The sequence below is a fragment of the Protopterus annectens genome, chromosome 14.part0, assembly GCF_019279795.1.
Source record: "Protopterus annectens isolate FY-2018-M chromosome 14.part0, PAN1.0, whole genome shotgun sequence".
Classification (NCBI taxonomy): domain Eukaryota; kingdom Metazoa; phylum Chordata; order Ceratodontiformes; family Protopteridae; genus Protopterus; species Protopterus annectens.
Genome location: NC_056748.1, coordinates 370,582,581 through 370,605,663, shown reverse-complemented (window position 1 = coordinate 370,605,663; position 23,083 = coordinate 370,582,581). Strand labels below are relative to the sequence as shown.

At 43.2% G+C, this 23,083-nt stretch overlaps 1 protein-coding gene across 4 annotated transcripts in view; it reads left to right on the top strand.

The window, feature by feature from the left end:
* The window catches only part of NDST2 (N-deacetylase and N-sulfotransferase 2), a 1,311,836-nt gene that overhangs the window by 575,959 nt on the left and 712,794 nt on the right, over positions 1–23,083 (top strand). For all 4 annotated transcript variants that reach the window (XM_044056100.1, XM_044056101.1, XM_044056099.1 and 1 more), the window contains one exon: positions 19,748–21,160. In XM_044056100.1, the coding sequence (XP_043912035.1) occupies positions 20,171–21,160 (990 nt within the window). In that variant the 5' untranslated portion in view covers positions 19,748–20,170. The remainder of the gene's footprint in view (positions 1–19,747; positions 21,161–23,083) is intronic.

The following is a 23,083-nucleotide window of genomic DNA, read 5'->3' as shown; positions in this document are numbered from 1 at the left end:
AGGCTACAACTTTTATCACACTTTTCGGCCACCAAACCAGGACCGAAACACTAAAGGTGGAGGAGTGTCAATATTCACCAAGGATATTCACACCACCAGGCTAGTTGCCCAACAGAATGCGTCTGAAATTCTCCAGGTGCAACTTACACTAGGTAAGACTGCAATCCAAATTGTAGCTTGCTACAGATCCCCCACCATACCCCAAGATTCTCACTACACCTTTCTAAACATACTGGAAAATATTAAGATAAAACCAAACACCCTAATACTGGGTGATTTTAACTACTCTGCCATTAACTGGGAAAACTACTCATATACCAACACCTTTGCCCAACGGTTCTTGGAATTCATAAATTCCAGCGCCCTGGATCAACTAATCCATAGTCCCACCAGGGGCTCCAATATCCTAGACCTGGTCATTACCAACATGGGAAATCGATGCTCCACACCTATGGTCACCCCCTCGTTAGTCAGGTCTGACCATAAGCTAATCACCCTTAACATCCACATCCCACCCCCCAGTAAGGAAACCTCCATAAAAAACTTCTCCAAAGCCAACTTCATGCTACTCAAGTCAGAAGTGACGAACTTCATGACACCCATGCAGACAGGAACTGAAAGTTCAACTGCTGAATCCTACACTAAGGCACTGTACGAGCACATCCACTCATGCATGAATCGTGCCATCCCAAATAGAACCAAGATGCTCTAATCCAAAAAAGGAAGCAAATCTGGTGGTCTCCTGCCATAAACGAACTTTACAACAAAAGGAAGAAACTGTTGCGGAAAAGAGGAAAATCCCAGGATGCAAAAAAACTCCTGTACCAGCCTCTGTAAGAAACTGCGATCCCTCATAAAATCCTCCAAAGCTAGCTACGAAAATAAAATTGCCAAAGATTCCAAAGACAGCCACAAGGCATTCTATAACTATGTCAAGAATCTAAATGGCAATGCTCAGATCTGCTCTGAGCTAAAACACAATGGCATTAAATATACTGATCCCAAGGATATTGCCAATATCTTGGCAGATCAATTCAGTTCAAACTTCACCCCCCTCTCACCCCCTAAATGGCCCATCTCAGTATCGGAAGATTTCCAAATTCCGGTAATAATGGCCACACAGGTAAAAAAACGCACTCTCAAAGCTAAGAATACAGCATCCATGGGACCAGATGACATCCCGGGCTGTGTACTACATGAATTACAGTATGAACTGGCACATCACCTAAGTGTCATGTTTAATCATAGCCTCACCTCAGGTTTCATGCCTACTGAGTGGCGCAGAGCTACAGTTATCCCACTCCACAAGGGGGGATCCAACTTGGATCCCGGAAACTACCGTCCCATCAGTATGACGAGCCTTATATGCAAGGCCATGGAGCGTATTATCATGGAACTTATAAACAAAGACATTGGCAACCTTCAAACACTGGACCCCACCCAGTTTGGGTTCGTGAAGGGCCGATCTTGTCTCCTGAACCTGATTGATTCTTCAAATCAGTCTCCAGAGCCATGGACAAGGGTAAGGTGGTCCACACAACCTATCTAGACCTTGCCAAGGCCTTAGACACCATCCCCCACTCTGGAATCATAGATAAACTTACTAAGCTGGGCATTAGTCCCTGCGTCACCCAATGGGTTGCTAACTGGTTTACTGATGGAACCTACACTGTAAAAGTAGCCAACTCCAAATCTAGCTCGTGACAAGTGGAGTACCTCAGGGCTCAGTCCTGGGACCGCTCTTGTTTGGCATCTACTTCTCTGAAGGACAGGCCAACACTAAGGGACTCTGGCTAACAAAGTTTTGACTGCAAACTGGGAGCCATTATTGAATCCCCAAATGATGTGGATACACTACAAAAGGGCCTTACAGAAACAGATGCTTGGTGCCAGAGCCATGGACTCAAGCTCAATGCCAAGAAATGTATAGTTATCCACTTTGGGAAAAAACATGTACCCGTGAATTACCATATAGGTGGCAGTACACTAAACACCGAAAGTGTGATTAGAGACTTAGGGACACAGGTGGACAGTGGTCTCACCTTCGATAACCACATCGCCACATCAGTCAGGAAATCCTTCTATGTGGCACACCTCATCACTAAGGGCTTTTCATCCAGAAAAAAGGAGGTCATTATCCTACTGTACTCATCTCTCATTAGACCCATTATAGAGTACAACGCCCCGTTTGGTATGTACCTCTCAAGACATCTGCAACAACTGGAAAGGCCGCAGAAATACCTCACTAAAAGAATCACAGGCCTAAAGCAGATGCCCTACTCTGACCGCCTTAAACTCCAGCTATACTCTGTTGCATATCATCTACTCAGAGGCAATCTCTGCTTAACATACAAGGCCATGTCAAACCCAGAGCTGTTGGACATGCTACACTTAAAGAAATCCCAATCCCTCAGAGCCACACGCTCCAGGGATCTAAATCTTGTCATCACAATAAACAAAACATGCTGGAGGGATAGGTTCCTGACCCAGAGACTCCCCAGACTCTGGAATAGATTGCCCATACATGTCAAGCAGAGTGCCTCTTTGGCCCTCTTCAAAAGGAACCTTGACGATTGGATGGGAGAAAGGAAATTCACCCTGGGGATCACGTCAGTCACCCTGCTAGACAGGGGTCCAGGGAAGTAAATAGTGTGGGAAGAAATAGCCAGGGAATTGTTATGGCTAGGCTTGTATAGGCCCTAGGGCTGATAGCCTAGTACCAACCTATGAACCTATTTCAAAATTTACAAGTAAATGTGTGTGTGTGTGTGTGTGTGTGTGTGTGTGTGTGTGTGTGTGTGTGTGTGTGTGTGTGTGTATATATATATATATATATATATATATATAAAAAATATATATTATTTATTTATTTTATTTTATTTTACATTTGTTGACCGGGCTAGTCTAACTGGATATATCTCCATTTTCAGTAGAGGCCCGGGGAGAAAAGCTCCAACATAGCACAAATTATAATATACAGATGTGTAACAAATGAAGTAGGAGGAATTTAGAATACAAAGGAGGAGTTTAAAAAAACAGTACAATACTAAGAAGGATAAGTATAAAGGAGTATATCAGTCTTCTAACTGTATGATATGAGAGATGCATTAAAGTTCATTGATAGTTTACATAAATACTGGAAGTAATATTAATCTTACTATTACCAGTTTTAGCATACTGAGGGGTACGCACTAACTTGGCAGGCGACAGCCTTTTCTCACACACACACACACACACACACACACACACACACACACACACACACACACACACACACACACACACACACACACACAAGCTTTTCTCCCTGGGACTCCACTGAAAATAGGCTTCTGTACCAGTCGGACTTTCCCAGTCAACAAATGTAAATAAATAAATAAATGGTGAATGGAGAACAGAAACAAACTACTTATCAAAGCAGTTATTGAGCTGAATAAAGTAACGGACACATTTGGCAGTAAAATTGTGCTCTCTCTCGTGAGTGTAAATTTATTTATCCTTTCTGTTGACTCGGTTGAAAGGATGGACCTCTGTTTCGATCACCAGATGTAGTTCCTGACTTTCCATCTGAAACATCAGCTCATTCTGTTTTGCTCTTTATATCATCAAGGCAGAGCAATGGGTAAGCAATGTTTTCTTCATCTGAAACCAGTGTCTCCTATCTCCTCTACCCTTTTCCCTCAGTGCTTGTATCACCAAAGACTGCTGTTAAATGCAAGCAGAGGAAAAAGCAGGCAAGAGGTTCATTGCAAGGCTCACTGCTGTACTGCATTCATAAGGGAGTGGGATAAAGCTGCAGGTGGGTAGCAAGTCTTCTGACCAGAGGTGATGAGCAGTCAGGTATATCTTAGATAGTGTTCAAGGTCACTTCTACCCATGACTGTAGGAAGTATGGCTGCAAATGAGAGTAAAACCCATTCTATTTTCAGTTCTGTTTTGTTGTTAGACATTCGTTTGCTTAGTCCCAAGTGTGTCATCTCCTGACAAGACAAAAAGCAGAAAGTGTCATTTTGATTTTGTCCTTTATGTATTTTGTACCACCAATTAATATTTTACTGTGTATTTGGCAGCTTTATTTTTGAGTGGCAAATGACGTCTTTGAATAAAGTTACTAGTAAGTGTGACTGTGGAGGCGAGACATTTCTTGTATGGTTATCAGTTAGTGTGATTTGTGTAAGCAAAGACAGGATATGATTAGTTGTAAGCACTGTCAAGTATTCAACAAGAATGCTTTAGTTAAGGAGTATAGAAACTTGAAAGACATTAAGAATAGTTCAGACTTGGTAGTAAGTACTTCCTCCATCTCAGAGAAGAGCAGATGTTCTTCCAGTTCTGGTAGTGGTTCCAGTGAAGATGATGCCCAGGCTTTTAGCTGTGCTTTTATCTTCTGATAGGTCCTTGATTCAGATGTCCGAAGTTCAAATCTCTTAGATGTAGACACTTGCTGTACAAACAATCCAGTACCTTTGTCCTTTGGTTGTAAGAGATTTGCAGTGGAATGCTTCACAGTGCAACAGAGGGCTGACCCCCTAACATGTATCCCTGGCGCCTAGAAGAAGTGAAAAAGGGACTCTTCTCCAGAAGAGTCCTCTGACTCAGAATTAAAGGAGAAGGATCTGGCCTACTCGAACCAGATCCTCTGGTCCCTTAGGCTGTGCACTGATAATAGCGCCTTCTAAAGGATGTCTTCCTTGTGGAAACGGTATAATGAGGGAAAAAACTAAGTGACTGTTTAGAGAGCTGTGTGGCACAGAAAAGAAGTATTATGAGCTCTTGTGAGTAAAACACCCCTAGCATTCTGTTCTCTCCCCCAGCTGTTGAAGCTTTCAGGGATATGTTTGAGGATCTCTGTATGGAAGGTGAGTTGCAGTCTTATACCTGCATAAACTAGGAAGACTTTACAGAGTACAAGACCAGTACCAGCATTCATTTAACAATCTGCTAGTAGACCCAGCAGTAATTTTAGTAGAAGCTGCAAATGTCCACAGCTGTGCCAGCAATAAGCACTCTAATGAGATGGAGACTGGAATGCAGACTATTTTATCATGATAATGTGTACTTTTTCCACCATAAGTATAAAAGCAATGTTATTAGACCCCATTATGTAAGATCAGGGATTCATTTTAAACAATTTTGAAGGTGTAATTCAGAGCACCGACATGATTCTTTGAGGATTAAAAGGAGAGTTGGCTGTCTCAAACCACAGCAAAGGTAGACAGATGCACCATTAAGTGTGGGTATGATAAAGGTGATGGATGTGCTACGACTGTTGCCATAGGTACTGTTTCAACACATGCATGGCAACATGTATAGCCATTCATAAAAACAGCAGCATTTAAATGCCTGTTTGGATATTTTGGTATCCATTCATAGGATATTTTCAGAAACTTAGAAAGGTAGGTAAGGCCATGCAGTCATTAAGACAGTTTTTGTACCCACCCATGTGTTGAGCTTTAACGAATTAGCCATCAAAAGCCTGGTCCTTTTACAAGAAGCTTAGACCAAAGTAGACAGCATTAACAATACAAGAAAATACATCAGGTCTAGGGAGAGAGAAGCCATCAGATCAGGCATCAAATGCATAGGTCAAGTAATTTATCCCCTCCAGCCAGCAATGATGCCACCACTCAGCTATGACTAATCCCCTTTCTCTTTGTTCTTTCCCAAAAAATTTTTTAGGAGTCTCCATCTTCTGTGATCTCTCCTCAGTTCGAACATATGGGTAAGGAAGAATGTGGTCTGCCGTTACATATTACAGTTTACCCAATTACCTTCCTCTCTTCATTGGCACGCCAAAGAACCAGCTGATCTAATCCACACACATTTTGAAATGGTTGCTGGGCTGTAAGGGAATAAAAGTTGTTCTAGTCAGAAAGAAGGAATTCTACTCGTGGCTTTTCCTAGTGCCCAAGAGGAGAAACCAGTGGAGGCCTGGTCTATTCTTTTCCTGCCTCACCATATTTGGGGCAGTGATGAAATCCAGGATGCTCATCTTCATGTTTCTGTCTTTTGGTTCACCTTGAACACGAAGAGTGCCAACCTGAACATCTCCATTCACAGTGCACCCAACAAGCACCTCCATTTCTGGGGGAGGAAATTGCCAATCTGAAGTTGTTAATCTTCTTCCTATTCATCACTGATGGGTTCGGTTCCAAGCCCTTGGAACCGAGTCGGCCTTATACCAAGCTTGCATGCACCAAAAACTGTCGAGCTAAGCTGCTACCCACAATGCCCTTCACTCAGTTACCTCAGATCTCATTTGCTGCGCAGCCATATAGCAGCGTTTCACCGAGCTCTCCAGCTATGGGATTTATCTTTCTAAATTTACAAGTTTTTGTGGAATTTTTTCCTGTTAGTTACTACTTCTACACTCAGCTCTACTCACAGGTATCCCTTTCATACCATTGTTGGCATTGGCCCTTCTACCCTTGTGGTATCCCAATACCATTGTTGGCATTTCCTCTTTTCTTCACTTTCTTCACTCTTTCCCTTTTTGTGTGAGTGTTTGCTATTATGTCTGAGAAGAAGGGAACTACAGGGTTTAAACACTGCTCTTCTTGCAGTGGTAAACTTCCAAATAGTGACCTTCATGAATAGTGTGTGTACTGTTTGGGGGTTCCGCATTTGTCTTGTTGGCGAAACCTCCATGTGATATTTGTGCCAGCTTCAGTCAGCGGACGCTGAATGAGCAACGTAATAAATTGATCCTGAATGGCCTGCATTCTTCGCCTTTTTCGGAGGTTATTTCTGCGATGGAGGTCTCATCCCCTCCCGTGGACAAGAAATGTCCTCACTCGGATCCCTCTTCACCGGCTGGTGACTGGTAAAAGCCATAAGCACAAGGCCCATAAGTCTTCCTCCGAGCACCGTACAGCCTCCTCTGTTCCGAACACATCGGCTCCGAGTTCGGCTCCAGTGATGCATACCGAGGTTGTCTCGTCGGCCCCGACGACTATGGCGCCAACTACTACCTCGGTTCCTACCAGTTTGTCTGCCTCTATCTCGGAACCGACATCGCCCATCTCCGTTCTGATGTTGGTTCCATCAACAACTTTGGAGCTGTTCTTGACTTCCACCCCAGTTGTGACCTCATCTCTGAGCTCGTTCTCAGCTCCAATCATTCCTTTGTTGCCGGATTCTAAGCTGGAATCATCGGTGCCATTCTGTGATTTACCACAGACTCAGTACTCGTCGTCTGTGGACCCAATTGCCGGGCAAGCCTGCAGCCCCTTTTTGGACCGTCCTGATTACCTCTCAGGGGCATCAGTAAGATCCACCAGGAGCCTTTCAGAATTGGATGTGGTGCACTTTTTTGATCAGCTGCTGACCACCGGGGAAATTTCAAATTTTCCTAGACCCCATCCCACTCCAGGCTTTGGGTCTATTACACCGGCAACCCCTACATACTCTCCTCCCTTGGATCCCTCGGGTCCAAGGCTCGTATATCCGATGTTTTCAAGATGACCCCCTTCCGCGGTGCCGACAACAACCGTGTCTGAGGCCCCGAGGCCCCTTTGGGTGTCTGTTCTGTCAGAACCCACCCTTCCTCAATCCCATGCTTGGGGCATGGAACCTCCAGTTCCGGTCACAGTTCCGACTGTGTCGGTTCCGTCTTCAGGTCCGAGGTGACTACCGCCCCAAGTTTGCTTGAGGCTCCGTCCCCGGGGGCGGACCATGTGGAGCGGGGTGTGACTCCAGTTCTGATTATTGTCTTCTTCGGTTCCGGGCTCCCACTTCTCTTCAGGCGGGCCCACTTTCCAGGTGATGGAGAAGGTGCTTGCTTCTAACAATCCTCCTACGTCGGTCATCCCTCGAGTTTCTTCTTAGCCGCAGCTGTCAAAGGCCACCCCCCCCCCAGGACTCCGAGAGCACAAGGCCCAGGAAATCCCTGTCCAGGGAATTTCCCTTTGAGTCTTCTTCGGATGCTCCCACTGAAGAACCCCCTCAGAAATGGGCATGTAAGAGAAAACACATGGACTCCCCAGAGGAGTCCCTCATGGAAGATACGGACTACGATGATGGGGTAGGATCCCCATGGTCACTCCCTGATCATGTCACCTTTGGAGACATCCTGGAAATCTTGAAACAAATGGATGACTGGAAGCCCTCCAATCCTTCCTCGCAGGAATCCGTATTCCTGCAGGCCTTTCGTTCTCGGCCCTCTACTTTGGGTGACCCCCCCCCCCCCCCCCCCACCGATGAGTTGGTTAAGCTCATCGTGCAGCAGGCATGGAAGAACCCGGACACAGTTGAGGCCATCCCCAGGAGATCAGACAAGGTACTCTCCCCTCCAGAGGATCATCCCCATTGGTCAAAAGGTTTGCCAGTGGACGCTATGGTGGTGGCGGCAGCCATGAAAAAGGACCTTGCGGAAGAGAGTCCTGCTGTCCACCCACCCAGCAGAGAGTCCCGGGTGGTGGACAGGTTAGGGAAGCATCAGCGACCTTTGCAGTCAGGTCTCTTAACATTTTGGCACATTTTACGAGGCTCCAGAGAGATTTTATCTCCAAAATCTCCGGGATCCTAGTGGGCCAAGTTTCAGATGGAGCACGTGATAAAGTTGCTTCCCAACTTGTCACCCTAGAGTCAATATACAATTCGCCCATGCGGTTGCTGTCCCACGCAACCGAAGGAGTGGCTAGAGCTGCGGATGCAAGCGTAGTCATGAGACTCCACGCATGAATGCGCATTTGTGATCTCGCAGACTCCTTCAAGTCTTCCTTTTTAAATGCCCCTATTGAACCATCAGCTCTGTTCAGTGTTAACGTCAAGGATACATTAGCCAGGTGCGAGTAGGATGGGAAGACCTTGACTGCCATGGACCTATGCTTTTCCAAACCTCAGAGTTCCTTCTCCAGGAACCAGAGGAGTGGGAAGATGTGGCACAAGAAGTCTCAAAGTCCTTTCCGTAATGCACGTGGTGAGGACTCCTCTAGAGGTAGAGGTGGTTCCAATAATGGAAGACTCCCTTTTTGGGGCAGAGGGGGTCCCTGGAACCAGGGCTCCAGAGATTCCTTCTCGGGTAGACCGTATCAGCACTCCTGAAGCGCTGCCCGATTGCTTTCCTCTGGAAGCAGTCGGGGCGTGTTTTTCTCTGCACCAAGCTGCCTGACTGTCTATTACAAATGATCAGTGGGTGCAGAGAATCATTACCAGAGGCTTCCACATTCCCCTAATATCTTATCCAAGACCTCCGAAATCCCTTCCCGATGTTACACCCAGTCAAAGGGAGGAGGCAACTTCCGAAATACGAAAGCTATGTCGAAAACGAGTCATCCAACAGGTCCCCCCAGACCAGTGCAGATCAGGGTTCTACTCAAGATTCTTTTTGTTGAAAAAGAAGACAGGGGACTGGAGGCCCATTCTGGATCTCAGCCAGCTAAACAAATCGGTAGTTCAGACCAAGTTCCGCATGGTCACGATTCAGTCCATCCTTCCATTTCTGCGGGAGGGTGTGTGGATGTGCTCATTACCATATCAAGATGGACAAGTGCTCCAGGAGCCTCCTTCGCTTCCGGTTGAGAGGCAATCACTACCAATTCAGAGCCCTGCTTTTCGGTCTCTCGACGGCCCCCAGAGTGGTCATGAAATGCCTAGCAGTGGTAACAGCTCATCTGAGACTTCGGGGATTCCAGGTGTTTCCGTACCAAGATGATTGGCTCCTCTCCGCCCCCACCAAGTGCCTACTGGTCAGGGCCCTCCGCTACACCCTAGTTCTAGTGGAATTGCTGGGCATCACCATACACTGGGAGAAAGCCAACCTTCAGCCCTCACAACAAATGGAATTCATAGGGGCAATATTCAACACCCAGTTAAGTCTGATCACTCTTCCTCTTCACAGGCTTCAGAGATTAATGGCACAAGTTCAAGTGATACTCAGTCGAACAAAGGTGTATGCAAGGGAAGTTCTCCAGGCTCTGGGGTCTATGGTTGAAGCTATTCCTATTGTTCCCCTAGCCAGATTGCACATGAGATTACTACAATGGCTCCTTCAGGCCCAGTGGATATCCAATCTTCACCCCCTGAGCTCACAGGTTCTCATCACCACCACTTGCAAATGAGTACAGATAAAAATCTTTGGTGTCGCCCCTTCCAGGCTCCCCAGCCCAGCGCCACGGTGACCACGGACGCTTCCCTGATGGGGTGGGGGGCAACTTCCAGGGAAAGTCAGTCCAAGGCACGTGGTCCAACATAGAGGTCAACTTGCGTATCAATGTCCTGGAGTTAAGAGTGGTGCTATTAGCGTTGTAAGCTTTCCATCTGCTCCTTCCATCCGGAACAATTGCTATCCAGTCAGACAAACATGCCTGTGGTCTGGTACATAAACAAACAGGGAGGAACCAAATTCTACCCCCTGTGTCATGAAGCCATGAGAATCTGGCAGTGGGCGATAGCTTCCAACCGTTTTCTGATCGCAACGCATATCCCGGGGAGCTCCAATGTGATTGTGGACAGGCTAAGCAGATGCATCCTCCATCCTCATGAGTGGTCTCTCAATCCGAGTGTGGCGGCAGACATTTTCAGCCATTGGGGCCAGCCATGCTGCGACCTTTTCACCTCCCCCTCAAACACAAAATGCAGCAGCTACTTTGCCCTCTTTCCCCCTCATGGGGAGTCACCGAGAGATGCTTTGATTCACAATTGACCCACGAGTCTCCTTTATACTTATCCTCTGATTCTCCTTGTTCTAAGGAAAGCTATTCCGTTGAGAAGCAAAGTGATCCTCGTTGCCCCGTTCTGGCCTCGTCAAGTATGGTTTCCCTTCCTCCAACCTCATCTGCTTCAACCCCCTTGGATCCTAGACACTCATCAGGACCTCATATCTCACCCACAATGGCTGACTCCCCCGAATCTGTCTACTCCCAAGCTGACAGCTTGGTTTCTCCACTTCCGTTAGTTGCCAGGCAGGAAACCCACTCTTCATCTGTCCGTGACATTATCTTGGCCTCTCATAAACCATCCACCAGGAAACTTTATACAGGGACAAATGGAAAAGATTCTCTATTTGGTCACATAATCGGAAGCTAGATCCATTCTCAGCCCCTATAGCCACTATTCTTCATTACCTGGTGGAACTGTTCGACAATGGGGTGTCAGCTTCCACCATTCGAGTCCATCTAGCAGCTGTTTCCAACTTCCATAATGGTTCAGATGGAGTCCCGCTTATTTCCTCTGGCCTTTGCAAGACTTTCCTCAAGGGTGTTTTCCACATCAGGCAACCGGTGGAAGCACAGAATCTCTCCTGGGTTCTGCAGTCTCTTTCTTTGTCCCCTTTTGAGCCTGCTGCAACATGTGATCTAAAGTTCCTGTCATGGAAATCCTTATTTCTGGTGGCTGTCACCTCAGCCAGACGAATTTCTGAATTGCAAGCATTATGTATCAAGAGCCCTTGTCTGATCTTTCATAAGGACAGAGTATCACTTCGTACTAACCCATCCTTTCTTCCCAAGGTGGTTTCTGACTTTTCGATTAACCAAACCATTGAGCTCCCTGTATTCTTCCCAAATTATTCAAACAAGGGAGAATACTGCCTACATTCCTTGGATGTTCATAGACAATTAAATTTCTGCCTGGACAGAACTAAATCCTTTCGCAAGTCGGACCAGCTTTTCATTTCCTTTGCGGATCCTAGAATGGGAGGTGCAGTATCGAAAGTTACTTTGTCTAAATGGCTTAGGGATTGCACTGCCTTCTCATATTCGCTTACGAATGACTCTAAGCCTGGCCAAATCAAAACTCACTCAACTAGGGCTATTGCAGCATCGGTTGCCTTCCACTCTAGTGCCTCCATGGATGACATTTGTGCAGCTGCCATTTGGGCTAAGCCCCCATACCTTTATCAAGCATTACAAATTGGATCTGATCTCCAGAGGAACAGCGGTCTTTGGTTCGATGGTTCACAGGAATGTTCTTCCATAAGGGCCACTCAGGTTCTCCAAGTAGCTGGGGACTCAGTCCCATCAGTGATGAATAGGAAGAAGATTAACAACTTCAGATAAAGAAGTTATGGTTTACCATAACGTTCCATCTGAGTTGTTGATGATCTTCCAGTCATCACACCCTCCCATAGACCCCTTCCAAAGGTTCCAGGCAGATCTTCTGGGTCTTTGTGGTGTCTTAGGGTTTCTGCGCAGAGATGGCCTCTGACTTGTTGTTTCTGCTGTATGTTGTCATGCAAACTCGATCTGAGGTAACTGAGTGAAGGGCATTGTGGGTAGCAGCTTAGTTCAAGAGTTTTTGGTGCACGCACGCTTGGTATAAGGCCGACTCTGTTCCGAGGGCTCAGAAGCAAACCCATCAGTGATGACTGGAAGAAGATCAACAACTCGGATGGAACGTTATGGTAAGACATAACTTCTTTTTACAGATTTTTTTCCTTGTCCTTTGGTCACTCTACTATGCACAAGGTCTTTACAAAATACCTTTTGACCAGTGTAAAACTAAAGGGTATCTTCATTTATTCCTGTTTGGATGATTGCTTGATCCAGGCTTGTTCTATGGAAAAGATGTTTTGCTAAAATTGTAGCCCAGATGATCCAGTTTCAGTTAGCAGTTTAGGCACCTGAATGTGAGGTGAGAATGAGTATGCCTATCCTGGTGGGCAGAGAGGTATTTGGTGGCAGAATGAACTTTGGTGGAGACTGGAGCATGCTTTCTTACTGCACAGCAGGGTATGTTGCTTCTACTCAAAATGTAAGGCAGAATAACCCAATGAACTCCAACTAGTGTGCAGACATGTAGGAGGTGATGGCTTTTCAGTACCCTTCAAGCTTTTCAATCAGTCTTCAATACAAAGGTCTTTCAGGTAGTAAGTACCATGATGAAATACAACAACAAACAAAGGGGAGCTTACTGATATCTTTTCAGCTTGTTAGTTTTAATACTCTGCAGTCTGTCACTGTAAACGTATTTATATAAGCAGTCTGTATGTCCTGCTAAAAGAATTCTTGTGTACCATCTGATTGGGGAATTGAGACCTCTCCTGAGAGGAATGTGGACAGAGGCAACTTTTTTAGACATTACAGGAAGATGAAGCATTTAAGCAAATTGAATTCTTCAAATCCCAGATGAACTGTCAGGTGCAGAAATTGTGCTTTTGAAAATGCTTGCCAGACTGCAATAGTCGCAGTTACTTTTTCCATCCACTGTCATTAAGTCCAAGACTCTCTGTGCCTTTCAGCAAACTTCAGTATTCCAAATGTGTCAGTAAAAGCACAGTTCATGCTAATAACTCTGAGGTGGCCAGGATGACACTGGTCACCAAGGAGGGTACAATCATCGCTTACATTACAAGAAAGAACCCAGGTCAACCCCTTTCCGAGGGTATTCATGTTATTGTTTGCTTTTAGAACGCCGTAGCTCAACCAGCATGGCTGCGAAGCTTATTTGAAATGCACACTGAGACCTCTCAGAAGATGCATCTTCCCAGTCTGGCATCGGTTTTGTGATGGAAAAACTTGGACTTCCAGACTTTGAACCTGTTGCTCAGCTGCTGTTCTGCATTTCTTGGAAGAGTCTTTTCTTAGTGGCCATCACCTCTGCCAGGAGCATGTGAGTAGTGGGCTTAAATGAGCAAGGATCCATACACAATTTTCATATTCATGGTATCATTCAAGATTATCCCTTCTTGTATGTTTCTCTGAATGCTCCCCGAGTCAGTGTATCCAGATAGTTCTTTGATGTACACAGGCAGCTCAAGTACTATACAAGCAGGACTAGAAACTCCCAAGTAGTCTGATCATTTGTAACCAGGAAAGCAAGACACACACTTGTAACTAAGTAATATCTGTCCAAATGACCAGCAGATACAGGTTTGTTCTTTAGTGTTCTGGTTATGCCATTTTCAACTGGGGGTGGGGGTTGGGGGGCAAGCTGGTGGTTGATTTACTACAGTTAGAAACTTTGAAGGATTTTAAGGTATAATACTTTATTTCCAAAGGGTCTAAATCAAGAATTGAATATGTTGAATTAAATGCAGTGGTCGTTAAGAAATGCTGAAAAAGAATTCTGTAGAATTTGAAAACATTTTTAGTAATTTATAGCAATTATTTTAAGAATGGAATTAATTTGTATTTCTGTAAATGAAAATAATGTTAGCTGTGTTCTCAGATTTTGTGAAAGCGAAAAGATAAGGTACCACATTGTGAATGAGAGTAAACTATTTGGTGCAAAATTTAGCATTTGTTCCAATTGTTTTTCATCACTAATCAAGCACACGTTTTTCAAATGGATGCCTAACAGAGTATGATTTTTTTAATAACAAGCTTGTTAATTGTGCTTCCAAATATTTGCAGTTTTCTTCCCCTTATATTTAAGGTTTATTAATGCATCTGCCTGGTCCCCTGTAGAAACAGTGCCCCACCTTATAATTCCTCTGCCTGCTTTCATAATAGTGTCCTACTGCTATGGGCAAAACCTTCTCTCCTCTCAGAAGAGAGGAGATATTCATCCTACACCCTGACTGAACCTTTGGTTTCCAAGCTTACTAAGCAGTCCTTGGTCACCAGTGTCTCTGGTGGACGTGTTGCACCTGTGCCAAGGTCTCAGCAGTCAGGTTTATAATTATACAGCAGTGACCTTATTATTCTAATACCTACTGTCATGGTGTGTACATTACACAACTGCACGTTTTAATTTTTTGTGCTTATCTAGCATTGTAGCCAGTTAATCAGCCTGTTGACATTGACTTGAACATTACTACAAATGTAGAGACATTCTTAGTTCAGTTTCTGTGGTTCTTCTGTAATCATAATCATTGTTCCCATTAAGGATGCCCTTCTTCATTATTTGTTTCCGTTTCTTTTGTTAGGGCATTGTGATCTGAAAGAAAAAGTGTCTGATTTACTGGTTATGTAAGGATGTCCTAAATTGGTATACTTGTGTCATGGGGGGTGAATTGCTGGGAACATTATTTGGTGTGCTATCAAGTCTTTCTTTGCTTTCTTCTCCCCTTCACGTTGTTTCTAGAATTGTAGTTGTGTCCGTGTGTTTCTTCTCCCCTTCACGTTGTTTCCAGAATTGTAGCTGTGTCCATGTGTTTCTTCTCCCCTTCACGTTGTTTCTAGAATTGTAGCTGTGTCCATGTGTTTCTTCTCCCCTTCACGTTGTTTCTAGAATTGTAGTTGTGTCCGTGTGTTTCTTCTCCCCTTCACGTTGTTTCCAGAATTGTAGCTGTGTCCATGTGTTTCTTCTCCCCTTCACGTTGTTTCTAGAATTGTAGCTGTGTCCGTGTGTTTCTTCTCCCCTTCACGTTGTTTCTAGAATTGTAGTTGTGTCCATGTGTTTCTTCTCCCCTTCACGTTGTTTCTAGAATTGTAGCTGTGTCCATGTGTTTCTTCTCCCCTTCACGTTGTTTCTAGAATTGTAGCTGTGTCCGTGTGTTTCTTCTCCCCTTCACGTTGTTTCTAGAATTGTAGCTGTGTCCATGTGTTTCTTCTCCCTTCACGTTGTTTCTAGAATTGTAGCTGTGTCCGTGTGTTTCTTCTCCCCTTCACGTTGTTTCTAGAATTGTAGTTGTGTCCATGTGTTTCTTCTCCCCTTCACGTTGTTTCTAGAATTGTAGCTGTGTCCATGTGTTTCTTCTCCCCTTCACGTTGTTTCTAGAATTGTAGCTGTGTCCGTGTGTTTCTTCTCCCCTTCACGTTGTTTCTAGAATTGTAGCTGTGTCCATGTGTTTCTTCTCCCCTTCACGTTGTTTCTAGAATTGTAGCTGTGTCCGTGTGTTTCTTCTCCCCTTCACGTTGTTTCTAGAATTGTAGTTGTGTCCATGTGTTTCTTCTCCCCTTCACGTTGTTTCTAGAATTGTAGCTGTGTCCATGTGTTTCTTCTCCCCTTCACGTTGTTTCTAGAATTGTAGCTGTGTCCATGTGTTTCTTCTCCCCTTCACGTTGTTTCTAGAATTGTAGTTGTGTCCATGTGTTTCTTCTCCCTTTCACGTTGTTTCTAGAATTGTAGCTGTGTCCATGTGTTTCTTCTCCCCTTCACGTTGTTTCTAGAATTGTAGCTGTGTCCATGTGTTTCTTCTCCCCTTCACGTTGTTTCTAGAATTGTAGCTGTGTCCATGTGTTTCTTCTCCCCTTCACGTTGTTTCTAGAATTGTAGCTGTGTCCATGTGTTTCTTCTCCCCTTCACGTTGTTTCTAGAATTGTAGCTGTGTCCGTGTGTTTCTTCTCCCCTTCACGTTGTTTCTAGAATTGTAGCTGTGTCCATGTGTGTTCACTCAGGCTGTTTGCTTTCATGCTGCCTTTGCAGGAGCTGCCGTCCTTTGGTATAGTGAAAACATTTATCTTAAATAAGAAGATACTCAAATACTGCTGTTTAAGTATTCCCTGCTATTTTCTTTCTTTTGATTATGCAAAGCTTGGGTATTGAACCCTAATCATCTGGATTTTGAGAGAGTGTATTGCCTAACAAGTACTGCATAGATGACTTCAGTTGTAGGTTCATAGTTAAGTATTAGGCTAGCTTCCCTTGCTTGCCATTTTAAGCCCACCCAATTTCTGTTTAGGTGCTTGAGTTAACCTATCCCGTTTGCTGTTTATATGGGCTTACCCATCCCATGGTCGAGAGTAATATATAACCTTAATGAGATAATTTGAGGGGAACCATGTATGGGATAATGCATTTTGGAGCAGTCTCTGGCCATTAGTAGTAAAGGGATATAAAAGAAAGGCTTTAACTTTAAACTATGTACCCATGCACAAATTGGTTCAGCAATACCTATAATTATGGGGACATGATAAAATTAAGTACTTAGGAGTATGAGTTAAAAAGGATTCTATTATGGCAACTAAAGATACGGGAGAAGAGGCTAAGCAAAATATAATTCAAAAACTGAAGAACTGGAAGCTCTTGTTTATGGACATGGATAGCAAAATGCAAGCAGTGAAAAAGTTTTCAGTCCCTTTAGTTTCATCAGCCAGAGGAGAAGTTGCGGAAAGCAATTAATAAAGAGTTGAAGGATTTTATCTGGGAGGGGAAGAGGGCAAGAGTCAAGTGGGATAAGTTGATCCTTCCAATAGAACAATGTGGATTGTGGTACCTGATTTGAAGGGATATTTTAGAGAGACAGTTAATGCTCCAGTACATAGTACAAGCAGAAAGCTGTAATTCAAATTGGAAAAGGATGGTGATAAAAACAGAGGAGAAGCTCAAGAAATAAGGATTGACTGGGATTTTGGATGCAGATCTTTAACAAGAATAACAGTAGCCATAGAAAAAATTATATTCGTAAATTAGCAGATTATATTCATCAAGTAGCAGTTCAATTCTCGGCTAGAGTGCGTGGAGTGCCTGTGTGGAGTCTGCATGTCTTCCCCACGGTTGGGTGGGCGTTCAAAAGATATGCGTAAATGGGCGTGCCTTCGTTGAAAGTTGAATGTCGAGCTGGCACCTCGGCATTCGTGAAAATCTACTGCCAATCATTAGCGGACTGGAGTTCCGCTGTGGCGACCCCTAACCGGGAAAAGCCAAAAGACAAACAACAACAACATATTCATCAAGTAGCAGAAAGTTTTCTAAGAACTAAGCCAACACGGGAATGGAGAAAGATTCTGTTGACAGAGATGACTGCAGTTAGGGGTACAAAGAGAAGGCAGGAATTTACTGGAGAAAACTGGCAAAGGAACAGTGGTATTGGGAGCAGATAATTAGAGAGGGGAAGGTAGTAGAATGGGAAGATACCAATAATACATTTGGACTGCAAGCTAGAGATTGCCTGCCCTATCAAGTATTAATATCAGAGAGACTGTGATAGGGGAATCCTAAGTGAAAGACAAGCACTGTTAGAGTTTTCAGTTGAATCTAGAACAGAAGCTGCTGTTAGAAAATAGATAATTAGTAGGATATACAGAATATTGCATGTAAACTATAGGAATCAATCAGAAGAGGTTAGTAAATATTGGGAAGAGAGACAGGATAAGCAATTCATAAAGAAACAATGAAAGATAAATGCATGGCTCCCAAATATACAGTAAAGTCTAGAAGGTTTAGGATTTTTGCTTGGAAGTGTGTTCATAGATATTTTTATACCCCAACCAGACTCCAACAAAATTTTCCTTGGGTAGATTGCAAATATTGGAGGTGTGATGGGGAAGAAAGGGGTAACTGTGGGTACATGTTTTTTTAGGAGTGTAATGAGTTGGCAGACATTAAAAAATTCCTTGCAGACTACTCATCAGAAATCGTGGCTGAGCAGATTGGTGCAACTAAGGAAAATTTTTTTTTTTAAGATGGGATATAAAATCTGAATTGCCTAGACATAGTAAACCTTGCCAAGTTATATTCTGGTGGCTGCCCAAAAAAAAAAAAAAAAAAAAAAAACATTACTAAAAATGGAAATCAAAGTCTAAACCAACTGCATTTGAAGTAGTGAATATAGTGGCAGATAAAGGAATTGAAAGTGGAATCTTCAGGAAAGGGTAGAAGCAGATTATAAAGGGAAAAAATGGTCATTGTGGGAACAATAAATGCAAAATAATGTTTTGGAGGAGGAATGATGTATAAGGGAAGATGGGTATTTCTGGATTGGCAGTAACTACAAGTTATATATGCTGGAAGTGATAGTTCAGTAAAGTTAATTTATTAAAAAAGTATTACATAAACGAGTATCTTCACCCTTGTGAGACTCGCAGCTTGGCTGCTACCCAAGGATTCCATGTTTGAACCTGAAGTTATTTCCCAGTGTTACTTGCCCATGGAGGCTATTTACACCATTGTGTTATAGCCAAGGATATATCATTTTTCTTAATTTTCTCTTGTGTGATACATTGAAAGACCTAACTAATGGATTGCTAATTTATCTACTTTGTAAACACTTTACTGACTGATTTTTTTTCTATTTCATTAATGCAGTCTGCCCAAGTAGATTACACAGCTTATTTAAAATGTAGTACCTGCATTTTACATATTGTTTGTATGCAGTAATGTGCACTGTTACTGTACAGTTTTATGTAAAGATGGCCAAGAGTAATATGCATGTATGATTACACATACCTTTGGGGGATGTTGCTAGTGCATTGTATACCAAGGCCAAATATGTACCATTCCTTAACATGGTTGGGCATAATTTGCATGCTGTTATGAGTCTGCTAAGTGTGTTCAGGTAGATAGAGTGTACATAGGCAACTGGATGTGTCACTAGCTGCACATTTCAAAGGTAGGTACATTTTTCCTGTGTATATGCACAGGTATACTTTCCATAACTATGTGTTCCATTACAAGGCAGCCATTTATCCATTGCATGTGTTCTGTAGTTGGTAATAAATTTGTAGCTAAATGAAAGTAGGAAGCAAGAGGTTGAGGAAAAAGTAGCCATTCTTTGAATGGATGAAAGGGTGAACAACTTGTTTCTGCATGCTATTCAAAGCCATGTGTGTGTGCGCGCATGCATGTGTGTGCGCGCGTGCGTATGTGCATCCGTGTGTGTGTGTGTGTGTGTGTTTGTGTGTGTGCATGCGCGTGCATGTAGGAATCTGGCAATATCAACCTCCAGGATTTTTAATGAGTAGTGGATATGAGATATTGTTTAATACCAGAATTATTCTAGACAGACAGAAGTTTAATCGAGTAGTAAACAAGATTCTGAACCTGTTTGTGATGTATTTGGAAAGTGAGACACACAGTGTCAACAAGGCATTTTTTCCAGTGAATAAAGCACATTATGGCAGCTTAAATAGCTGAGTTAGGATTGGTTTGTTTTTAGAATGACGTCTAATTAATTTTTTTCTCTTTTTATTTTTATGTCCAGAATCGAATGAGTGACCCTAAGGTGAACTGCAACTGAAGCCACCATGAGGAATGTAAAAAAAAGTTTCCTGACAGACTCGTTTTTTATGTGATCACTAACCCTGGAGTGAAAAGAAAATTCTCAAAATGGTTTCAGAAGCAAATCAGTAGCTCTGCATATGTGCTTACAGTCATTCTTTGTTTAATTCTCTGAAGCTCCAGTATATTGGGCTACAACAGGGAAAACGTCATTCAGGTGGAGCAAAACAATGGAGCCTTGGGACATGGTGACATAGAATATAAATGGCTCCATTAGATAATTGTCACTTATTAACTGCTTGCTCTGCCTGTTACTATCACTGTGGCCATTTTTGCCCTCTGGAGAGTCAGTGGGCACCTACGTGTCTGGCAAAGAGACAACATTTCGGGCACGTGTCCACTCATCATGTTTAGCTTGTGGAGATGGATTAGGAGTGTGCGGCAGCTGGAACTGCACAGATTGATATTGTTGCTTATAGTGTTCTGCCTGGCTTCCATGTGTGTTCTAGCGTACTATGTAAGCAGCAACCCTAAGCTAAAGGAGCCCCCTCTTTTGCCATTTGGAGACTGTCGAAATCAACAGAGAGAGTCTGTGCCTGCACAAGCAAGCCGACGAGTTAAGTCAGTGGACACTTCACGTACAGACCCTGTGGTTCTTGTTTTTGTCGAAAGTATTTATTCCCAGCTAGGACAAGAGATTGTAGCGATCTTGGAATCTAGTCGATTTAAGTACAGGACAGAGATTGCTCCTGGAAAGGGGGATATGCCTACATTGACAGACAGAGACCGTGGACGTTACGCCTTGATAATTTACGAAAACATCCTAAAATATGTGAACTTGGATGCCTGGAACAGGGAACTATTGGATAAGTATTGTGTAGAATATGGGGTTGGGATAATTGGATTTTTCAAAGCAAATGAGAACAGCTTGCTGAGTGCACAGCTAAAAGGATTTCCACTTTTCTTGCACTCTAATCTGGGTCTGAGGGACTATCACATCAATCCTAATGCTCCTTTGTTATATGTGACACGTGCAAATGAAGTGGAGCAGGGCCCTCTTCCTGGGGATGACTGGACGGTTTTCCAGTCTAACCATAGTACCTATGAACCAGTGCTTTTGGCTAGCACCAAATCTTCAGAGTCTATCCCTCACCTCAGTACCCACAAGGCTCTGCATGCTACTGTCGTTCAGGACCTTGGATTACATGATGGTATCCAGCGGGTGCTTTTTGGCAATAACTTGAACTTCTGGCTGCACAAGCCCATTTTTGTGGATTCAGTCGCCTATCTGACTGGCAAGCGACTCTGTTTGTCCTTGGACCGTTACGTTTTGGTGGATATCGATGACATCTTTGTGGGAAAAGAAGGGACCAGGATGAAAGTGTCTGATGTAGAGGTAAGACATCCAAATAGTGTGTGCGTGTGTGTGTGTGTGTGTGTGTGTGTGTGTGTGTGTGTGTGTGTGTGTGTGTGTGTGTGTGTGTGTTGAGTGGTGGAAGTTTGCCTGAAATGTTACAAGTGATGATCTGTTCTCTAAACTTGTATACATGATGCATTGATTCTGAAGTTATAATTTAAAATGGCTTTTCGTGCCAGATTTATCAAATTATGAATCATTGCAGAGTCATTTCATATTGACAGAATTATAGCTCTGGAGTCTGTCTTTGTGTTAAGTCCTGGTGTGTGGCTCTGATTGCAGCACTTAACTATGGACAGACACTGAATTTTCACCTTCTTTACTTTAAAGAATGTAGCATTTTTTAATGCTTACCTTTTTTCACTTTTTTTTCCTTAATTTAAATAATTTTTTTTCTTTCTGTGATAACCCACTTCAGTTTAGGATCATTAGGAATGTAAAGCCTATCCCAGAAGTCAGTACAAAGCAGTGAACTAATTTTGAGCAGGCTGCCACCCCATCTCAGGACTCTCATGGAGAGCACATACACATGCATGTTATATATATATATATATATATATATATATATATATATGTATAAAAATGTGTTTACGTGTGTATGTGTGTGTGTGTGTGTGTGTGTGTGTGTGTGTAGTTCAATCAACAAAAAGTTTGGAGGATTGCCAACTTGCTTACGGCATCTCTTTGTGATTTGGGAAGAAATGTAAGCACCTGTTGAAAACCCACATGAATACTAGAAGGACATGTGTGCTCTATTCAAAAGGCTCCTCTGCAGAGAACCAAACTAGAGGACAAAGTAGTGCGAGCCAGCAAGGTTACATGCTGTGCCACCCCGACTTTAAAGTTTGTATATTTAATTTATGTATGCTTTCTGTATTTAATTTATTTGTACACCAATTATCTCACTCTGCATTATTAATTGGATAGCAAGAATATGAGTAGCACTGTGATACACTGGAAACTTGTGGGTTATCCTTTTCTTTTCATGAAACGTGGTGGCTCTGCTGTGAACTGGTTACAGCAATGGGTTTGGTTTGCATTAGTGCTACCTCAGCTGCTAACCCTGATCTTTGTTGGCATTTATGGGCCCAAGTTTCACTTTGGTGAATCCTAACCACTTGACCAAATCTATACTACAAAACCATCGATAGTGTTTGTGGTTAACAGGGTTAATATTACCACACTGGGTGGGGGGGTCAGCAGTAATATTGCATGTCAGTAATGTGCGATTTCAGATATTTCATTCTGAAAATTGATATTAGACTCTCTTGGGGATTTCTTTTTTTGTTTTTTTTCCAGTCTTGAGGTTTATTTTATACAAGTAGCAGGGCGTTTGATAGGTTTAGGGGGGCTTTGCAAAATGGCTTTTGTTTGTGTTTTAGTAAGGTCTACTGTGATTTGTAGTAGAGTGATTGCTATTTTGTGATTCAGTCACAAAATATTTGAACTTTAATTATGAAGCTAGTGTGTGTGTGTGTGTGTGTGTGTGTGCATCTTTTCTTCTGATCCACAGTCAGGACGTGAACCTATGAGATGCATTCCCTAGAAGGGAAAATATAATGTGCTTGTTTACAGCAATCTCATAATGTTCTTGGTGTCCTTGAGTGCAGTATTAGCCTGAAATCACAGATGTTATGCTGAAACATGCTGTACAAGTTTGTACTATATTGCTGTGCTGTTTTGTGTACGTGAGAACAGTTGTTAATGTTTCCATAGCTTCCTGGTGTGTAAGTTATCTGTCATGGTTCCACATGAAGTGTGCACTAGGGCACTATAAAGGTTAAGCATGTTTTAAAAATGAGTTTGGAAAATGTGATCATGTAGCCATAATGAATCCTGCTGACAAAGAACCTTTGTGGTTTGAAGACATTTCTGTGTCAGCAGCTGTTTGAGTTGAAGTGA